At 32.3% G+C, this 21,170-nt stretch overlaps 1 protein-coding gene and 1 non-coding gene across 2 annotated transcripts; one reads left to right on the top strand and one right to left on the bottom strand.

The window, feature by feature from the left end:
- Positions 1-12,606: 12,606 nt before the first annotated feature.
- LOC114756408 (uncharacterized) lies at positions 12,607-13,218 on the top strand. Its single transcript, XM_028945343.1, has 2 exons — positions 12,607-13,047; positions 13,185-13,218. The coding sequence occupies exons 1-2, from the start codon at positions 12,737-12,739 to the stop codon at positions 13,198-13,200; spliced, it is 327 nt and encodes a 108-aa protein (XP_028801176.1). The 5' UTR covers positions 12,607-12,736; the 3' UTR covers positions 13,201-13,218.
- A 5,651-nt stretch (positions 13,219-18,869) lies between these two features.
- LOC114756413 (small nucleolar RNA R71) lies at positions 18,870-18,976 on the bottom strand. Its single transcript, XR_003741451.1, has one exon. It is a non-coding gene; the product is annotated as a small nucleolar RNA R71 (small nucleolar RNA).
- Between the last annotated feature and the right edge of the window lie 2,194 nt (positions 18,977-21,170).

Here is a 21,170-nt window from a genome sequence, read left to right as displayed (position 1 = left end):
TCACGCAGAAGCAAATTATTTTGGCTTGATTTGATGATTCCAATGGGTTAAGAGTGTGTTTTTGGGTAGGGATATGTTTTTGGGGAGTGTTTAAAATCATTGAAATCAAAAATAGAATTTTTAGAAGTTATATAGCCCTATTTGGCCATAGTGATTTCAAAGGGAAGGAATTTGATTTTCAAAAATCTGATTCCATATTTGAATTCCTAATGAAAAATTGTATAGAAATGAATCATGAGATTATTGATTCTAAAGGAAGAATTATTTTGTTAAAAATTCAAGAAAAAGGGGGAAAATTGTTAAGTTCAAGTTAAAGGATCCTATTTAAGTTGTTTAGTTATTAATATAGACTATATTTATACTTGATTTAATAGGCTTTGTGAGGAGGAGATAGGGAGAATCATTATCCCTTAAGGAGACCAAGTTAATCAAGTGATAAAAGGTAGCTTTGAATTATAATTTGATTGTTTATCTTACTTGTTTAATATGATTTGTTGTTGCTTTAATGATATGTTGAAAAGTTGTATAATGCTTTAATAAACCTTATATCAAGTTGTAATGAATTTGGTTGGTAATATGATGCAAATTATATCCTTATGACATGACTTAATGTTGAAACATTGAGTGGTAGAATGCCTGAAGGGTATGGAAAAGGAAAAAGGAATATAAAATTTCAAGAAAGAAGTGATTAGGGGATAAAATTGCCTAAGTTAGGGGCAAAATTGTGACACATAAAATAATAAGCAAGTGATGAAATTTGGACCTGAGATTTTGCAAGCAGATAGATCTTATTATTTAGCTTAAAATCAAGTGGTAAACCATCTAATTTGGAGTTGTGTGCTAAGAGTTATGCCCTTCCAAAGTTGGACTAAAATCCTGAAAATTCAAAAATTGACCATATGAGTAGTGCACCTTGTCAAATTTTCTGGTGCTATTCTAGATAGAATTGAGTCCAATGAATATTGTTCCTTTATAGAACTCTTAGCAAGCTTCGTATGAAAATTAGAACCACCTCATTTTGATTTTTCTAGAATTAGTTATGAATTTTCAAAATTGGCCCAAATTCGGATGAACAACGTACGGACAAAATTAAATGTGAAATTTTGAAGTTGAAATTTTTCATTCGGAAATGTCGGGAAATACATTATAATAGTTCCAATTGATGTATAATAGGGTAATAAAGGAGGTGTTACAGAATTACCCTGAAATGGGCAGGCTACTAGACTCCTTTTGGCAGGAGTTCTAGAAATTTCCTGGAAGGACGGGAGGATTCCTAGGTAATAAACTGTAAAGTAAGAGTTTTGTGAAACTATGAGACTGGCAAGTTAAAGACTTCGATGAAGTCTCAAGAGCTCAGTATAAGAATTGGAGATTATGAAAGGCCAAAGATTGTGCTAGGAGCCTCATTGAGATTATTCCTAAGGCTAAACCTGGATAGGGACTTAATTGTAAATTTGGAAAGTTTCGGCTGAAAAGGTCAATGATGGAAGTATGCCTGAAAATTCTAGAAGAATCCTAAAAAATTCTTTAAAAAAATGGTAAATAAGGTCTTGAGGCCTGTATGGGGTTAAAAAAAGTAAAAATACCCTTGGAGCAAATTGGTAAAATTCCTTGAGTTTTGGCTAATTATGAATATTAACTGAAATTGAATTATTTAAAATATGAGGAGATTTCAGATAATTAGAGAAAAATGAGGGGATAATACTTTAGAAATTATCACAGGTTTTAAAAATACTTTTACTCTCAGAAAGCGAAGCAGTTGGATTTAACAAAATTTAAAGCCTATATACAATCTAGGGAAAGTTAAAATAAACCGTCTATAGGCTGACTTTTGACTTGAAAAAAATTAGAAAAATTTCTTATAATGAAAAGGTAGTGTTGATACTCAGAGACAAATTTTTCGAGTCATGAATCAATAGAAAGAATTCAATCAAGTTTACTCTGTAATAAATATTATTAAATATTTTAATGAAAGTACAAAGGGAAGAGCACTACTCCCTTTTTATACATGTTATATAATGCCATATTGACTTATTTGTGATGAGAAAAAGATGCCAGAATATGGCCTAGTGATACCGAGTAGGTTAGGACCTGAAAAAGTACCCGTTATAGTGTAAAATGGCAAGATAGGTAGAGGAATAGTTAAGAATTTGATTATGCACGAACTTCCCTTCGTTTTTCCTCCCTATTTTATTGCCAAATTGATGTAGGAACGTGGAAGAGATTAGATGATTTCTTAGTTGGAAGAAGAATTAAATATTATTTATAGTTAACACATGAAAATATTAGAAGTACACATGGCAGTAATTAAGAGTATCCACTTAATGAAAGGGTTGGAATGGAGGGTGGAAGATCAAGCATAAAGCCATGGGATTTGTACAGCTAGGAAAGAGTTAAAATGGATGGTTAGATCATGAGCCACACAACCCTTGTAATTTTGATCAATTTCAAGGACCAAGTTCTAATTAGGTATTATACACACCATTCCCTCCCATTCATTGCAATATTTTTGACTAAGAGAGGAAAGGGGAGGTGGAGACCGAAACTTATGGAGGAAAGAAGGAGAAGAGGAACAACAAGTGGTTCCATGTAAGTCCAAGCTCCAGAATAAGGTATGATCATGATTTTTGTTGTAGTCCATGCTTTCCTACTTCTATCTAAGATTGGCTTATAGATTTTACTGAGTTTGGAGAGGATAAAAACCCATGATGAGATGTTGTCCAAATCTAGATTAGAAGAGGAAAGAATTGATTGAAGTTAAATTAAGGATTAAAGGCTAGAAGAGAACAAGAATCTAGTCGTTAGGTGATGAATTTGCAAGAAATTCCATTTCTCCCTAACTTGTGTAATTTTTGGCTAGACCTAGGGTTTAAGTTAGAGCTGGAATTTAATGATTTTGATATCTCCAATGTGTTTAAAATGAAAAATTATGTGAGGTAAAGGTGAGAAAGCAAGTTGGAAAAATTGGAATTGAAAATGAAATTTTGAGCCCTAAGACTCTATATTTCAGTTAGATCAGTTTGAGTAGGGAGCAGTTTGTTTTTTATTAATTTGAGTGTGGAAATGAATTCTATATGCAAAATTATGTGAGAATAGTATGTAGAATTAATTTTACAAAGATTAGAATTAAAGCTCAAAAGTTAGAGGCTAAAGTATGTTAAAAAGCAAAATATGAATGTCATTGATTCCATAGCTCTAATAAATGAATGGAAATGATGTGTTAATGTGATTAGGGTCATGTGACATCAAGAAAAATGAATGATAAAGGTTGATCGAGCAAACTTGATGGTTGGAAGGTTGATCAAGCGACCTTGATGGTTGGAAGTTAAGGGAACAAGAGGAAAGATTGAATGTAAAAGGCTAAAGATAGCAAACTTTACCTTACTCTTATATGCTTGGTATTTGCTTACATGTATGGCATGTTTGTATGTTCATGTGATTTTATGAACTCATGCATTGTGAATGTGAATCTGTTTAAAGTATACCATAGGCCTATGTATTTTATGATACATGTATGATGAATTTATGTTATAAAGATGTCAAACATGTCATTATGTTATAAAGATGTTAAGTTGCAAGCATGTTATGAATGTCAAGCTTGCCATATATGTTTGGGTAGTTATTGTTTGCTATTGAGATTCTCTCAAATCTTACCCTCCCTTAACCAACCATAATAGATATGATATGCAAAGAAAGAGAAATGCATAAAGGAGAACAAAGAAAAAAGAGAAGAAGGTGATAATTGAGCTTATATATTTAATGTAACCTTTATGTCAATATATATATATATATGAACATGCCTCTTAGTGTAATGTGATAATAAATTATGATGATGGCATGTAAGATTGAATATAATGATGCATGAGAATGAATTATGCAATATTTATTAGTGGCAGTTTCACCCAAGAGGGGGTGAATTGGGTGATATATAAAAATTTGACTTTATAAAATGAACAACTGAATAACACAAATAAAGCAAGTTTAGAAGGGTTTCATTGAGGATGAACAGAAGCAGAACACACAGGAATTTATACTGGTTTGGTCTCAACCACTTGACCTATGTCCAGTCCTCAGAGCACCTTTGAGTTTTTCACTAAACCCTAACATTCAATGTGTCACATCCAGTAATATGGTAATTAAGAATGAGGATGTTCCTAAATATTCAAGGGCCAAAGATGATAAGGAGAAATAGAAGAGTTATGGTGCAAAATAATTATTATGATTTTCCGAATCAATTATGTAAAGTTTGACCAATTAAGGAAAGTTGGTCAAAAATAATTATGAAAAAATATTTTTAAACCTCAAAAAAATAAGAAAAATAAGGATAATATTCTTTGAGAATTATATGAGGTTATATAATTGGTTTTATGACCAAATTACTCTTAGAGAAATTACAAAGGAATTTAAGGGCGATTTAGGCTAATTTAAGGCCTTTTATTTGGAAAATTCCAAAGAAATATTTGAAAGGGAATAAAATCTGAAGAAAAATTCCTATGATACCCCAAGAAATTATAAAAGATTATGGAATTAAAAGGAGACCCTCAAATATCTATGATTTTTCCTAATTATTCGAAAAGTGGAAAAATCACTAAAAAAGAGGAAATTAGTTTTCTTTTTTATTTAATTATTGAGCAATTGATTTTGAGACAATAAGGGCATTTTGGGAAGAGAAAAATGAGGAGAATAATTTATGGATCTGACAGAAAATAATTGCAGAGGCTAGAGTACCGTACTTATAGAAAAGAAATTAAATCCGGAGTAAAAGTGCACTGATAAAGTGTAAATTAGAGTCTTGCACTTTACTTGGCCCATAAGTTGCCACTTGTCAAGCTCCTATTAGAGAGTAATTAAAATTTTCAAGTGTCAAGCTTTAAGTGGAGGAGAGTTTGACTTTTGAAAATTAATTATAATTGAATTTAAATAATTAAGAGAGAGGTTTTAAGACTAAATAGGGAGGTGACACATGGTATAGCAATTAATTGTGGTAGGTGGGTGGTTGAGATATTTGTTGGAGCATTTAGTGAGCTCTTCCCCTCCCCATTTTCAGATTTGAGTTCAGCCAAGAGGGGAAATGAGAGAGCAAGAGTGATCTTGAAGTGCAACCAAGGAGAAAACAACCATCTTGAATCAAGTAAACTTGGAGTTAAGGTTAGTAGATGATTCTAAGTTATTTCTAGCTTGATTATCTTAAGTTGGATGGTTAAAATTTATGGTTCTTCCCTTTCTTTTATGCTAGCCCGAAATGTAATGATGTACATGGGAGAAAGTTTTATTGTTAAACAAAGCTAGAACACTAATTTAAGGTCATTTCAAGTGGTTTTATGTGTTTTTGAAAAGATTTTATGGTTGGTTCTCTAAAGATATGATTCAGCCAAGATGAGAATCCTAACCTAGGATGAGATTTTCAAAGCTTTGATGCTTCCATTGTGTTCAAAATGGAAAACGGTATAGGATAAACCTAAAGAACAAGTGTTGGAAGTAATAGAATCAAAGATCTGATTTTTGAGAACTGAAACAATCTTCCTAAATAAACCGAAAAACTTAACCTTTTTTATAGTAATTTTAAGAAATAGCTTTTTATAACAAAACCATGCTAAATACGAACCCAAATTATATCACAGTCATCTACACTAACTAACTATATCATAATGTTATCCGTGATAGAAAAGAGAAGTACCCAATCATACATCCTATTACGGATAAAAGAACTTTTCTTAACTCATTCAAATACAACCTATGTAAGAAATGATCAATCTCATCTAATATGGTTACAAAACAACATATAATATAACTCATAGATCAAAATATTAAGAATTAAATGATAAATTCATAAACAAATCACATGCGATCCTAAGCCTCTGGCCAACTACCAGCAGGCATATCACAACAGTACAACTCAAAGGATATAACACATCATAATGCATGAATCAATTAAACACAGTTTATCCTAAGGTGGCAATATACAAGATACAACATAACTCATAAATCGAAGAGACACTACAAGTCATGAATGTAGCTTTACTCCTTTTGACCTTCCCTGACGTCCCACCTCTAAAGCTTTCACCTGAAAAATGTTAAATAATAGGGATGAGACAATGTCTCAGTAACTAAAACCCTACCTATCACACACACTAACATAGACTAGTGAGGTGTCAGGTGGGATACACCGAGTTAAAAACAATCAATAGACATTTATTTAACAGTTAAACTCACAATAATCATATAAGTCGAATATTTCTGCCAATCTCATACAGCTGATAGTTTCAAAAGAGATAACATACTTTTCATTTTATTCAAAAGATATAAATATCAAATGAAGAGACCATGTCATATGAATTCCATGAACTCAAATCCATCCTTATATCCTCCTTATTTCCGCTGACTGGACCCATGGGCTAAGTTCTTTCCATTTGACTAGCTACTCTGATAAGCTCACCACTCAAGTGATATGGACTAGCCAAAGACCACAGAGCACTCGGTGGACCATGGGTCCCCCCTCGAAGAACTAGTGGGGTGTCGCAGTCCCTCGAAGAACTAGTGGGACAATAATAGTGGCCAACCATAGAGCTCCGTATGGAGGCCGATACCACGTGGTAAGTATATGCATCTCAATAACTCCAATCATCTCCTTTCCCCACCCAAACTAGATGCACAGGGCTCAAAGTAACACATTTATATGCATAATCAACCGAATTCCAGAATAACACCTCATAGTCATAATCATTAATTTCTAACAATACAAACGATTTCAATCCTTTTCAAAACAGTATCCCACAAGACAGTTCATACAAAACATAATATATGTATACAAAAATTGGTTATAAAATCACTTACCAACCTCATACCAATGCATGTAACAGATAGAAATTTAGTTACCTGGTCTCCTAGCTAACAATCAAGCACAAACGAGGCCCGTACTCAAAAATGCCACAATATGGTTTATATCTACAATTGAAATTAAAACATTATTTCTATATTATTAGAGTAAACTACTCACAAATTTCTAACATTTAAGCTCCCTCTAATACATTCAGCTGTTACTCGAAATTCTAGCTCGAAAGGCTTTTTCTAAGGTTTGGGGTAAGAACATATATATGATGATTTATATTCAATTCCTAGGCTCCCTTAACTTACATTATCTTTAATTATTAAATTATATCATTTGAAGCACCAAATTCATAATCTAGATAGAGAACCCTCAATTTATAACTTATGTTCTATCTTCAAAAAATTTAGACAGATAACCTCTTTATGAGTTACTTTATTCTTACTGTAGAAGTCTAATTATTGATCCAACCGTTGAATTTAATGTCTTACATGTCGCAAGACTACTCTCTAAATTTTGGGTTAATCCAACGGTGAACAAATTTAAAGACATTAATTTACTATCTAGTATTCTATCAACCAACTCTAAAAAAATAAATGAAAAACGTACCTAATAACTTGTAACTCAAACACTGGATTGACGGTCCAACCGTTTAAACTAACGAGTTTGAAGTCTAGGATCAGCTGACAAAATTACAGCCCGATTCAACGATTTACAAACTCATAAACAGCACTTTACTGAGACTGTCTCAGTTTTGTGCGAAAATTATTTAATTCATATTTAACTCTTCCCTACTACCACCTATATATAGGCTCCTAGAGCTCCCTCTTCCCATCATTTATTCCATGTGGGACTTCTTAACATTGCTATTTTATCCATCTTCCTATCATTTAATCAATGCGGGACTTCTTAACATTGCTATTTTATTCATTTTCTTATACACACATACACACACACACACAAAATCATAATTATTTTAATTACATATATATATATTTAACCTCTACCTATGCTATAAAAATTTGTTTAAATATTAGATATATGAAAATTAGGATGTTACAAGAACCAAGCCTTAATGTTCGGCCAAACTGAATCTTGAGGAAGGAGATTTATTTTCTTAAATCCAAGTAGATATTTGGAATCTACATGAAAAATCATGTAGGAATGAACAAGAGAGAATTTTTAGGGCGTAAAGAAACAGACTCTAAAAATTCAAAAAACAAAGATGGAAGCTTTAAGGGGTTTAGGAGTTACTTGAGCTTTGTTGTTAATTTTTTTGGTAACTTTGCTGCTCTTTTTGTGATTTATCATGATTAGGGTTTGTTAATTGTGGAGAAGAGGAAGAAAGTCAAAGAATCAAAGAGTATTGGATTAAGGTAGTAAGATTTAATTAACCTTAATGTTGATTGTTGTATTGATTGCTATGCAATTTCATGTGCTATTCTATGGTTGAACTAATGATGATGATGATGATGATGATTGTGTAGCTATACTCCTTGCTTTAAGTGCCTTGGCTATTGCATGTTAGAGTGCTACATGTATGAGGTAAAGTAGTTCCCTATTAATAGCAAAAGGTTAGAATGCTTGTAATTGATGCATGTTAATGTTTTGGTTGATTAATTTTGCTACTGGGATTTCATTCAAATCTCATCCCCCATATATAACCTAATATTTTAGGGGCAGATTCATCAAAAGGGAGGCTACAAATCCAAGGATAAAATGGTGATGAACCATGAGGAAACAATTATGATTTGGTTATGTATAAGTATGTATGATTGATGCTGTAACCCTAAGCAGGATGCCAATTTTGAGCCATGTTTTTATTAAGTTCTCGAATGAATTTCTTCACAAAATTTGGTATGCTTAAATTTCATATCATGAGCTTGAAATCAATAGGTAGCACATTAAAAATGGCCAACTATACGATTTATAATGATTTATCAAAGTTAAGGTCCAGAATCTGGAAAAAGATTTTTACCAAAAGAACAGAGGTGACTTTCACAAAAATTTGGGATTTTCTCACAAGGAATTAAATCCCAATATTATTTTTTTCTTGAAAGAGAATTCAAAGAGATTTCTGTAGAATTTTGAACCACTTTATTTTGATTTTTTTAATTAAGTTATGATTTTTTGAAATTGAACCCAAAAACTAGATTTTTACCAAATGAAGAGTAAAAATCGAAAAATAGTGTCCTCAACATCCTAAATGTGATTTTTGAGCCCAAGACCATCCAATGTGGTCTAAAATAGCTTCGGTTAAACTCTAAGTTATTCTAGAAGTAAGGTGTAACACAATGGGCTCTTAGTGCCGCAATACAGTAATTGAGCTCACTCTCAATCACTCCCCCTTACTTCCCGTAAAGTTACAATTCCCTCAAGAATCCCAGATTCTTGAGTCACTCGTTAAAAGTAACAAATGATTTTCAGATTCTCTCTTAAGAGTGTATAAGATTAACACTAAAGCTCAATATAGAAAACAGAGTATTGAATGCAAAGATTAATTTTCATAGTTCGTAGCTCAGTTCATTCACTACTTCATTCAATACTCTTCACGTCATTTATGGTTCGAGTCTTCTAACTTCCTGTTAGACACAAAAGCTTGTAACCATTGGGATTTTGCTTGCATGTGTTGGTAGTTATAACAGTTGTTTGTAATAAATGCTTCTAACACAGGTAGGTTGAGCCTTTAATGTATCTGTTGAGCTTCGTAACTTGTGGAAATGTCTCAATACAAGGATAAGCTTTTCTTCTCAAGTGAATAAGAATGAATAATAGAAGAAATGATGATCCTTGAATTTAATCCAGGAAATGAAAATCATAAATCAAGGATAAGTTAATTAGAGAAACAATTTTATCAAATTTTATCGAAGATCTGACCAAGCCTTTAATCGATAAAGTTATTAATTAATAGAAAAGGAAGCAATATAAATAAAAGACTTACTTATCAAAGTTATTGTGGATCACACACTTTATAGAACAAGTTATTGATAAATGGTGAAATATAGTCCAAGTGATTTTATCAAGAAAATTCATCTCAAAAGCTTGTAAATTGAAACAGGTGCCTTCTCTACCTTTTATAAGAAATTAAGATGATTAATGAAGGCTGAGAAAAGCTTAAAAATAATTATATCATATTTTTGAGAAATATCATGAAGAACAGTTTAAAAGAAATGTGTTTGTACTTCATGGAATAGATGATCAATAATTCACTTGATCAAACAGTTTATCGATCATTGAAGTAAGTATAGAAAATTATTTTAACTAAATTTATCTAAAACGTTATTGATAAGGACTTGATCGAACATATTATCTGAAAAGCTATCTAAAAGACTTAGACAGAGTAAGCAAAGAAAACTTGACGTTAATCAATTAATTGATCGATAAGTGCATTTATCGATTAGATGATCGATATTTGTGATTATCGATAAAGTGATCCATAATTGACTGAATAAAACTTGAAATTGAGAAAGATTGAGAGAATCTTAGTCAAACAGGTCATCAAACATTGTAGCAAAATAGACTTAGACAGTTTTAAAACAACTTATTGATAAGTATGATTATCGATAAAGTGATCGATAACTCATAAAGTATTCTAAATAGGATTTAGATGATTGAGACTAGCCATTTATCTGAAATGTGATTGATAACCTCATTTATCAATAAGGTCATCAATAAATACTTGTCAAAAGAGAGAGACTTACCTTTTTAACCTGGTAGCTTATTGAACAACTGATTTATCAATCAAGTGATTGATAATTTACCAATAATAACCAAATTCAAGCAAGACGACCAGTGATTGATAAGGCGTCCATCCCGAGAAATTTCATTTGGACATAGGAAATTAAAAATTGAGATGAGGACCAATGTAGAAACTAGACGAGGAGACGAAACAACTTTTGAGGTGAAACCCCGACAAGGTCCGAGCTGGCATTTTCGTAATTATCAGTCTAGGAAGCAAAACGGGAAAAATTGAGAAAAATTCTAAAAAATTCCTGAAAAATAGAAAAAGTGTAAGGTAGAGCTTTTGGAAACTTGGTTGAGACCCAAAAGGTAGGATTATTGTGAAAATAGATTATTATAGAATTTTCCATAAACAGAGGCTTTTCGGGAAATTATTGGAAAAATAGAGGAAGATAATTATTTTAATTAGTTAAAAGCCTCAATAAATTTAAAAAAATGGATGAATCATTTAAATATTTATTTGAATTTACAAAATTGATTTTAGGCCTTGGAAGTTTAGAATTAATTTTAGAAAATTTAATTTTAGGGAATTTATTTTCCCGTAATAACACTAATAAAGGCCTAATCAGAGAAAATTTCAAATAAATACTTAGAGGTGGTAAACAAATTCTGAAAATTTTCAAATCATATTCTTATATTAAAAGGTAAATTATCATGGAGAGAAATGAATTTTTGGAGGTCTAGAAAAATTATGGAATGTTACTAGTGAATAGTAACTGATAAAGTTTCAAAGTGGTTTGAGATTTTGCTTTGGGGTGTGGGCCATCTTTTGGGGCCAGCCCAAACCATTTGTGGGGCCCACTTTGAGCCCAATAAGGGCCCAATTTTGTTGCTTGCTGCCCACTCCACAGAATTAATTAAAATAAATACAAAATTAAGGGATAAATGCTTGGAAAGTCTAGAATTGCCACTTGGATTAATCTGATTTATTTTGCTGTAAATGGCTGCCACATAACCCCCCATTACGTGTCCCAAATTTGGCCAATTAAGGAGAGAAGGGAGCAGATTAAATTTTCTATAAATGCCCCTCTTGAAAATACAAAGAAATGTTGGAAAAATAGGAAAAATAGGGAAGATGTTGCCACTGTAGCTCCAGACCTTAAAGACCGAAAATTGAAGGATTTTGGACAAGGAATCATTCAACTTATATCAAGGAAACATCAAGGTATGTTTAAGTCTCCTTATCCCTAAGTTTTACACTAATTTAGTGAGGGTTTTGAATTGAAAAATCAAGTGTATATGCTGCCAAATTTTCATTGGACCATGTAATGCTTAGGGAAGGGTAGAAGCCTTAAATACCAAGTGGAATAAGCATAATTAAGTGGTGTATGGGTTGATTTTTGGAAGAAAATCCATCTAGGGTCCTATATGTATATTTCAACAAGCCACTATTCATGCTTCAAGAAATTGCTTTAGCTACATTTGATGATTCTAATGGGTTTAAAATGTGTTTTTGTATAGGGATATACTATTGGGAAGTATTTAAAATCATTGAAATAAAAAATGAAATTTTTGGAAGCTAAAACCCCCTATTCGGCCAACTCAACTTGAAAGGGAAGGAGTTTGATTTTTAAAAATCTGATTTCATATTTGGATTCCCCATGAAAAATTGTGTGGGAATGAATTATGAAGTTATTGATTCTTGACAAACTCAATTATTTTTATATATTTTGATATCTTTTATATGAGTTTTGTCAGTTTAATTGGTTCCTTTTTGCCTTAATTGATTTAATTTATTTTATTTTGAATTATTATTTTATAGGGGCAAAATTGTCATATTGTAGTTTAATTGTGACTAATTGATTTTTGAGGATAATTAATGCTACCTTATCCTTGAATTTTTCTTGTAGGTTCTTGGAAGATTCAAAAATAAAAAAAGAAAAAAAGAAAAGAAAAAGAAAAAAAATTAAATTAAAAGAAAATAATAATAATAATAATAATAATAATAATAATAATAAGTTGGGGGCAAAACGTTGCGTTTTGCCCCAACCTAATAATCATCATCAGCTGGGAGGCAGAAGACGCAAGGAGCGCTGAAATAAAACACACACACGCGAGGCGCAACAGGGGGAACCGGGGAGCGAAACGGAGAAGACGCTGGACGGCGGCTGAGAGCAGAGGAGACGCGCCGAATACGAGTTCGTGACGGCGAGAAGTAGGAGCTGGGCGATGAACCAGGAAGAAGACAGCGCCTTCACCTTCTTCTTCTCCGAAGCACGAACAGAGCTGGACGGAACCCACGAGCAGGAGGCGGCACACACAGACGACGCAAGCGGCACAGACGAAACGGAGCAACAGGGAGGGAGAAGACGCTGGGCGGCGAGCAACGGACCTGGAGAAAAAAAAAAAAAGAGCAACACAGAGCTCGCCGCTGCCGAGGGAACCAGAACGAGTGAGACAGCAAAATCAGTGTCACCGTCTTCTTCCATGGCAAACCGTAACAGAGCGCTGGTGGCAACGAATTTGATGGCAAACCGTGGCTAATTCCTAATTCTCTAATTCAACAATAATGACAGAAGCTTGGATCATCAAAGGGGAGTTTTAGTTGTTTTAATTTCTTACTCAATAATTGTTTAACAATTTCTAGGTCTTAGGATAGTTTTTCTGATTGTTGGGATAATTGTATTGCTTAATCTGATTATATTTGAGGATTATTGTGACTGGATTATTGGTTAGCATTTGACATTGGGCTGTTTATAGCTTTGATTTCAATTATGATGTTGTGGTTATGACATTTGTATTGATTTTGGAGTTAATATATTGTGATTTTCTAAGGTGGCTTAGAATCTTGGATCATATTGTCTCTTGCTAGCTTTAACTCTATTGTTGTGAATTTAAGAATTTAATTGAGCATTGGTTTTTAGTATCCTTAATTTCATTTTACTATTCTGGTTGCAGTTAGTAATTTGAATTTTTGGGAAAATATTTTGAGGCAATTCGAGGTGGCTCGGTTGTTGGATTAAAAGCTTAATTATAATTCTTAATTCATTGTTTTAACTCTCACATCTTTTAGAGTGATAATTGCCTAAGTTGTTGAATTGGAGGATTGATTATTATTATTGTTATTTGTGTGTCTCATTTTCATTTATTTAATCTTCATTCATTTTAATCACTTTTATATAAAAACAAAAAAAAGTATTTTAATTTCAATTTGATTCGTAGGATTTAATTAACAGTTTTTTTAAAAATCAAAAATCCCTTTTATATAGTTTAGGTTACTTGTGTTTATTTACTAGGATTTAATTTCGTTTTCGACTCCTCAAAGTGAATACGACCCGGGTTGTGCACTATATTGCATTAATTCGATTAATTTTTGGAGTAACCCCAAAGTGACAAATTAAGGGAAGTTAACTTCAATTCTAAAAGAGGAATTATTTTGTTAAAAATCAAAGAGAAAGGAGGAAAATGTTAAGTTAAAGATAAAAGGTTATGTTTAAATGGTTTGGCTATTAATGTGGCCTATGTCTATGCTTGATTTAATAGGCTTTATGAGGAGGAGTCAAGGACGATCATTGTCCCTTGAAGAGAGAAAATTAATCAAGTGATAAAAGGTAACTTTGAATTATAATTTGATTGTTTATCTTGCTTGTTTAATGTGATTTGTTGTTGCTTGGATTGAAGAACTTGTGATTTTGGTTGGTTGGTTGGTTAACCTTGGTTTATACTTTGGCCAAATGCATTGAATTGTGTTAATGTGTAAGTGTTAATGTTCCTCTCCTAGCATGAAACTAAGCATGATTTTATGTGGCTTGAGGATGTCTTGAAGTTTGTAACATGTCACATTGTAACTTATTTGATTTGCATGATAATTATAGTTCAATTACTACTAAGATTTCTATGAAATCTCATTCCTCCTATGTTAAATTATGTCTCAAATAGGGAATGGTTATTCTATGGATCAAGGCAAGGAATTGGTGTTGGGATAGAAGAGCATTATGGAACTAAAATCACTGTTATGTTATGTAATGTGTTAATAATAAATTTCATGCTAAGTTGTAATGAATTATGAATAATGATATGATGTAAATTGTGTTGTTATGACATGTCCTAATGTTGAAATATTGAATGGTGCAATGTCATAAGGATAAGAGAAAGGAAAAAGGGAAATAAAATTTAAGAAAGAGGTAATTATGGGATAAAATTACCTAAATCAGGGGCAAAATGGTGCCACATGAAATAATATGCAAATGATGGAATTTGGACCTGAGATTTTACAAGCAAATAGGTCTCATTTTTATCTTTAAATCAAGTGGTAAATCATCAAACTTTAGAGTTTTGTCCTAAGAGTTATGCCTCTCTAAAGTTGGGCTAAAATACTATAAATTTGAAAATTTATCAACTTTGGATGGAATTGAGTCTAATAAATATTTTTTCTCTATAGAACTCTTAGCAAGCTTCACGTGAAAATTGAAACCACCTCGTTTTGATTTTTCCAGAATTAGTTATGAATTTTCAAAGTTAGCCTAAATTCGGATGAACAGTGTGCGACAGAATAAAAAGGAAAATTTTGAAACTGAAATTTTTCGCCCAAAAACGTTTGGAAATGCGTTATAATGGTTCTAATTGATGTATAATGGAGTAATAAAGGAGGTGTTACATAAGGTGATCAGAGAACATATTTACCTAACAGGTTATCTGGAACAGTAATAATGTAATATGTGATCGATAAAACTTAACAGTACTTAAGCTCAAAACATTCGGTCATTTATCTAACACATGTTCAATCAACCCAATGATCCAACACATGATCAAATAACAATTTAACAGTTATACAGGGAAACTTAACTATTTATTTTGTTATCATCAAAACCTTAAATCTAACAATATTGGCATGATTATGAACATGCAAGAAATGAATGTGAATTACTAATGCAAGTAAGGGGGATAAGTTATCCTTAAATGAGCCATAAATTTGTGATAAAATGGAAGTGAGGCAAACGATGGAATCTACCTATGAAATTTGCTATCTTTAAAATTACACATCCTGAGCTTTAAAATAAGTGATAGATTGTCACATCTCCTTTATTATCTCATTATATGACAATTGGACCCTTTTAGGATCATTATACAAACCTTAAGTATGAGAAATTTCAATTTTTGAAACTTTGATTCCGGGTTACTATTCACTATTCACAGAATTTTTTGTCAATTTTGAAAATTCATAACTAATTGTAGAAAAATTAAGATGGGGTGATTCCAATTTCTATTTCAAGCTTGCCATGCATTGTATGAGGGAAAAAAAAATACTCATTAGCATCATATCATTACGAAACAGAGTCAGAAAATTCGCCAAGTTGCATTGTTCACATGGTCATTTTCTGATTTTCTAGTATTTTAGCCCAACTTTGGAAGGACATATCTCTTAACACAAAACTCTAAATTTGATGATCTACCACTTGATTCAAAGTTAAAAATGAGATCTATAAGCTTGTCAAATTTCAAGTCCAAATTCATCCATTTGCTCATTATTTTATGTGCCACAAAACTGCCTCTTTTTAGAGTATTTTTATCCCATAAACTAATTTTTTTAAATTTTCTTTTCTCTCTTCCATATACCATCCATTCAAGCACACCAAAACATGATTATAAACAACCATATGACATTATAAATTACATAATTCCAAAGGATATCATATCCATAACTCTTTACAAATATCAAAGTTCATCAAAATACAACACAAGTCTTACATAATGTCATAAAAATCACAAGGCCTCATTAGCTCAATACCTGTAAGGAATTGAAAGACACGTAGCGGAAAATAACTTTAAAATTTTCTAATCCCTTGCCCGGATCTACCGATTGTGTTTAAGTCAAGTAGTAAGAGGTGTTACCTACGGTATTCGAATCGTTAGTGGCTCAGGGATTCCGACGTTCGGGATGCCTATGCTCTCCTTTTGTTCGTGAGAAGTCGACAACTCAGATCGGCTTCCTCTACCGGTATCCACACGAACAGCGTTTCAATCACGAACGACGTGCTAGCGCCTCTTGTCCTTCTAGGGCTTTTCCGAGAATCCATCCTCACCGTTTCTATTTTGGCCGTTTCTTATCTGTAAACCTTTTGCTCTCTCACACACCTAAAACCCTAGCTCCTAAATATCAAATATATAGGATGCTATCGGTATTATGAAGGATATTGGATTTCAGAATTAATCCTAAATTAATTCCGAAATTAATACAATATCATATATTGCGTAATCTGATAAGAAATCAATTAAATAAATACGGTTTATATTAAATCCGTCCCACAGATTTAATTCATCTATTCATTTAATTCAAAATAAAGATATGACGGAGTTATATGTGATTCATTCTAATAAATCAAATTTGAGATATTATATTATACCATATCAAATTTAAAAGTGATAGAGATTTAATTTATCCTTATAAATCAAATCTTATAAATATCTCTTATATCATATAATATATATACGCGAATTTATATATATACACACACGTCCACCCTAGATTATTCATTGAATCTGGACATATCTTAAATTCAATGAATCTGGACATGATAGCTCGTGTTGGGCTATTTTGTGTGCGACCCTGTAGGCCCATATGAAGTTGGTAGTGGGCCATTTACTATAATGACTCACAAGTCGTAAGCGGTCTCTAGCAAGACATCACGACTTCCCAAATCATATGAGGATTGATGAACGATGTAACCTTTCATACAACCATATCACGTCCCTTTTGTCACACGACATTTTGGTTATAGATGAGGCATGGAGAATGTCATCCTCCTATTCCTGACCGTTACTTTCTCGATCCCTGAGTAGTCTGAGTATAGAAATGGAACTACCTTTCTATTATAGTATGATCATACATTTCTCAGACTTACTCATCGAGGGGCCCAGTAATATCTCTCTACGAATGTGAGGGACAAATTCCATCTTGACCATTCACATTCCTCCATATGAAAAACCACTAAGCCTGAATATAGTCTTTATGATCACTCGGTCAAAAGTAACTTTTGACTAGGTCAAAGCTGAGCGTTTCTCATGTAGGAATCCATGATGATCTCAGGTCAAAGGGCATAGTGACTTTTGACTAGATCAAAGCTGAGCGTTTCTCATATAGGAATCCATGATGATCTCAGGTCAAAGGGCATAGTGACGTGGTTTGTATATGAGAGAAGCTTATGACTTAACCCATGTAGCTCTCTCATAGTGGGTCGGTCCAACACCTTGTACTCTTATATGTGCCTATGACTTTGATTTATATCTCTATACATCTTCAAAGTCATACTAGTCTTATTTCATCTCTGCTCCCACATATATGACCGACCAGGGACATTTAGGATAAAATCATGAGTTATCCAAGGATAGTCATCACAGTAAACATGCAAATAATATGATAACATAATTAAGAAATTCATAAATCAACAATGTTCATAACACAATGATTGGCCCCTAGGGCACGATTTCCAACAATACCAACTCCTTGCTCTTATTCATACTTGATCCACTCCCTCTTAATACATAATTTAACATAGGAAGGAATAAGATTTTATAGAAATCTTAGTAGTAATGAACTATAATTATCATGTTAATCAAGCAATGCATAATGTGATATGTTATAGAACTTCAAGACATCCTCAAGTCACATAAAATCATGTCATGCATTATGCCAAGGAAAGAAACAAGTACATACTCACATTGGCATAACATTATGCATTTGGCCAAAGCAATTCAAGTGTCATAAAATCAACAATTGCCACAACATGAATCCAGCAATTGGAGTAATCAACATAACACAATAAGCAAGCAAGACAAACAATCAAATTATAAGTTCAATGCTACCTTGTATACTTAATGTAATTCAGCCTCCTTAAGGAATTATTGTTTTCCTTGGTTCTTCTTCTCAAAACCTATCAATTCAAGCATAATTACAAGCTACATTAACAATCATTCCAATTAAACACCAACACTTAAGCTTAAGCCTAATTAAATTCTCCTTTTCTTTGATTTTTAACATAATTATTCCTCCTTCAATTCTAATAATCTTTTGACACATTCCTACACAATTTTTCATGTAGAATCCAAATATTAATTCATATTTATGAAAATCAAACTCCTTTCTTCCATTATATTTTGGGCGAATAGGGGCATATATATTCCAAAGCTACAATTTCCTCTACCTTAACTAGCTCTTGATCTATTTAATTCCCTTAATCTTAGGGTTAAAATTTTCAGGATGTTACAAAAAGCATCACTTAATTCTCTACAAGAACACTTCGTCCATACTTGGGACGACTTGGTGTCAAAATTCAAAGCCAACATTCCTAGAGGTCAGAGAGCCACCTTAAGGGGAGAGTTGCTCTCTTTTGAAGAACAACTTGATGAACTATTCTATGAAGCGTGGGAAAGGTTCAAGGACAAAAGGAGAAATTGCCCAAATCATAAACAAAAGCAGAATGTCATAATGGAAGCTTTTAGAATGGGTTAAATGATCAAACTGTAAATATGCTCAACATTGCTTCTAATGGAGGAATAGGGAAAATGAAGGTCAATGAACTCTACCAACTATATGAAGATGTAGCCTTTAATACTATGTAACCATATAACAAGCGGAGGCAAGGCTCTAAGAGGTATCTTGAAACAGATTCTTCTTCTTCTAAAGATATCTCATCACAATTGGAAGCTATTTTGAAGAGGTTTGATAATCTGGAGATGCAAATTAAGCGAGGAAACTCAATCTAGGTAAATGCTTATCATGCTTATCAGTTTGCATGTGATCATTGTAGTGAAGGACACTATTCTAAAGAGTGTCCTTATAGTCTTGAAACTATCAATTATATGAACATAGGTTAGAGAAGGCCTCAAGGAAATCTGTATCCTGTAAAACATCCTTCTGTTTAATTACCCCTTTTAGTACACGTCTAGAAGTGTTATGGTTCAACCGGATCATGAAATGAGTCCATAGATTGAAAAATTGAAATTTGATTCTTGGGTTACTATTCACTAGTAAATTTCAAATTTTTGGTCTAAATTTAAAAATTCATAACTAATTATAAAAAATCATATTAAAGTGATTTAAGCCTTTATTTAAAGCTCTTTCAATTCTCTATAGGGAAAAAATGCTTATTGGTTTATTTTCTTACTCATTCATTCTAGAATTACACATAAAGTTGTACTATTAATTTAGTCAACTAGTACATTTCCAAATTCTCTACCTTAAATGTCTTAACACTCACATCTATTTTAAGTGATTTATCACTTGGTTTAAAGCTTAGGACATGTACTGTAACATCCTCAAAATCTTAACTCTGGAAAAAAGAAAATTAAATAGATCAAGGGCTAGTTAAGGTAGAAGGAAATATACTAAGTATAGGTTTGAATTTAAAAATCTAGATAGTGGCCAAATTCATATTTTTAAATATCAGTTAAAGAAAGATTTAATTGGAAAGTCAAGTCACAAATTCTCAAAAATTTCCAGAAAATCATGAAAAATGGAAATGAGGGTCAAGGAATAGTATTTGAGGGCTAAGAGGAATTACTAAAAGGAAAATAAATAATATAGAATTTTCTATATTTTTTTTTGGTTACACCGAGTAATAGTAACCAAAAATTAATTATGAAAAATATTTAGAGGCCTCAATAATTCTGGAAAAAAATATAAAAAAATACCTTGAAGGATTATAATAATTTATAAAATTATCCCAAACTTCTTTTGATAAGGAGGTTAGCTTTAATAATATTTAAAGCAGAATTATTGTTGGTAAAGTGCTGATTTTGGAAAAAATGAAATTTAGAGCATTCCTGAGAAAATTAAATTTTGAAAAAAATCATAAAACTTTCCTACACTAAGAGAAGGCTAACGGTGCACTGAGATGAATTTTCTAAGACAGTAAAATTGAGAGGATACAAAAAAATTTTCATCTGGCACTACACCGATACTAAGTGTAATGCAAGGACAACCAAGAAAGTAAATATTTTTGCAAAATTCCCCAGCCTATGAGGCCCATAAATCATGCCTAATTAGACCCAAAAAGGGGGACAATATTTAATTAAAAATGAAAAGAAAATTAAGTTTCTAGAAGCTAATTAAGAAAAGTAATCTTGGATTAAGGAAAGTTAACTAAGGCTAAGGTGTGATAATCTTAGCATGACATAAGCAAAGTGACATCATCTTAATGACATCACATGGACAAGTGGCAAGATCACAAGCTTCCTAACTTAGGATTTATCCATGTGTAATGTGATAAAAATGAATGGCTAAGATCTTTCCACCTATACCTTGTAATTTCTTCAAACTTCAAGGGCTAAAAGCTAAAGTAAAACTCTATAAATACCTCCTCCCACCCTTCACATTTCAGCCAAAGAGAGGATTTAAGGGGAGGTTTTGTTGCTCTTGGGTCTAGAGAGAGAAAAGGTCATTTCTAGAGAGAGAAAGTCCAACCAAGTTTAAGGAATCACTAAGGTAAGCTCCTAAGTCTTTTGTGATTTATTGTGAGCTATTTTATGGCTTTTTATATTGTTTTGGATCACCATTTTCTAGGAAAAAATATTGCCAAAATTTTTACAAAATTGGAAGAATTTAGCTAAGGGATTGAAACATTGATTAAACATCTAAAAAGGATAGGAGATTATTGGTTATAGT

This window comes from Neltuma alba, unplaced genomic scaffold (genome assembly GCF_004799145.2).
Source record: "Neltuma alba isolate B1F8T4 unplaced genomic scaffold, ASM479914v2 tig00010398_pilon, whole genome shotgun sequence".
NCBI lineage: Eukaryota > Viridiplantae > Streptophyta > Magnoliopsida > Fabales > Fabaceae > Neltuma > Neltuma alba.
This window is presented reverse-complemented; position numbering and strand designations above follow the sequence as displayed.

Excerpts from the sequence above, each read along its gene's own strand:
- LOC114756408 (XM_028945343.1), top strand. The coding sequence starts at position 12,737 with ATGAACCAGGAAGAAGACAGCGCCTTCACCTTCTTCTTCTCCGAAGCA.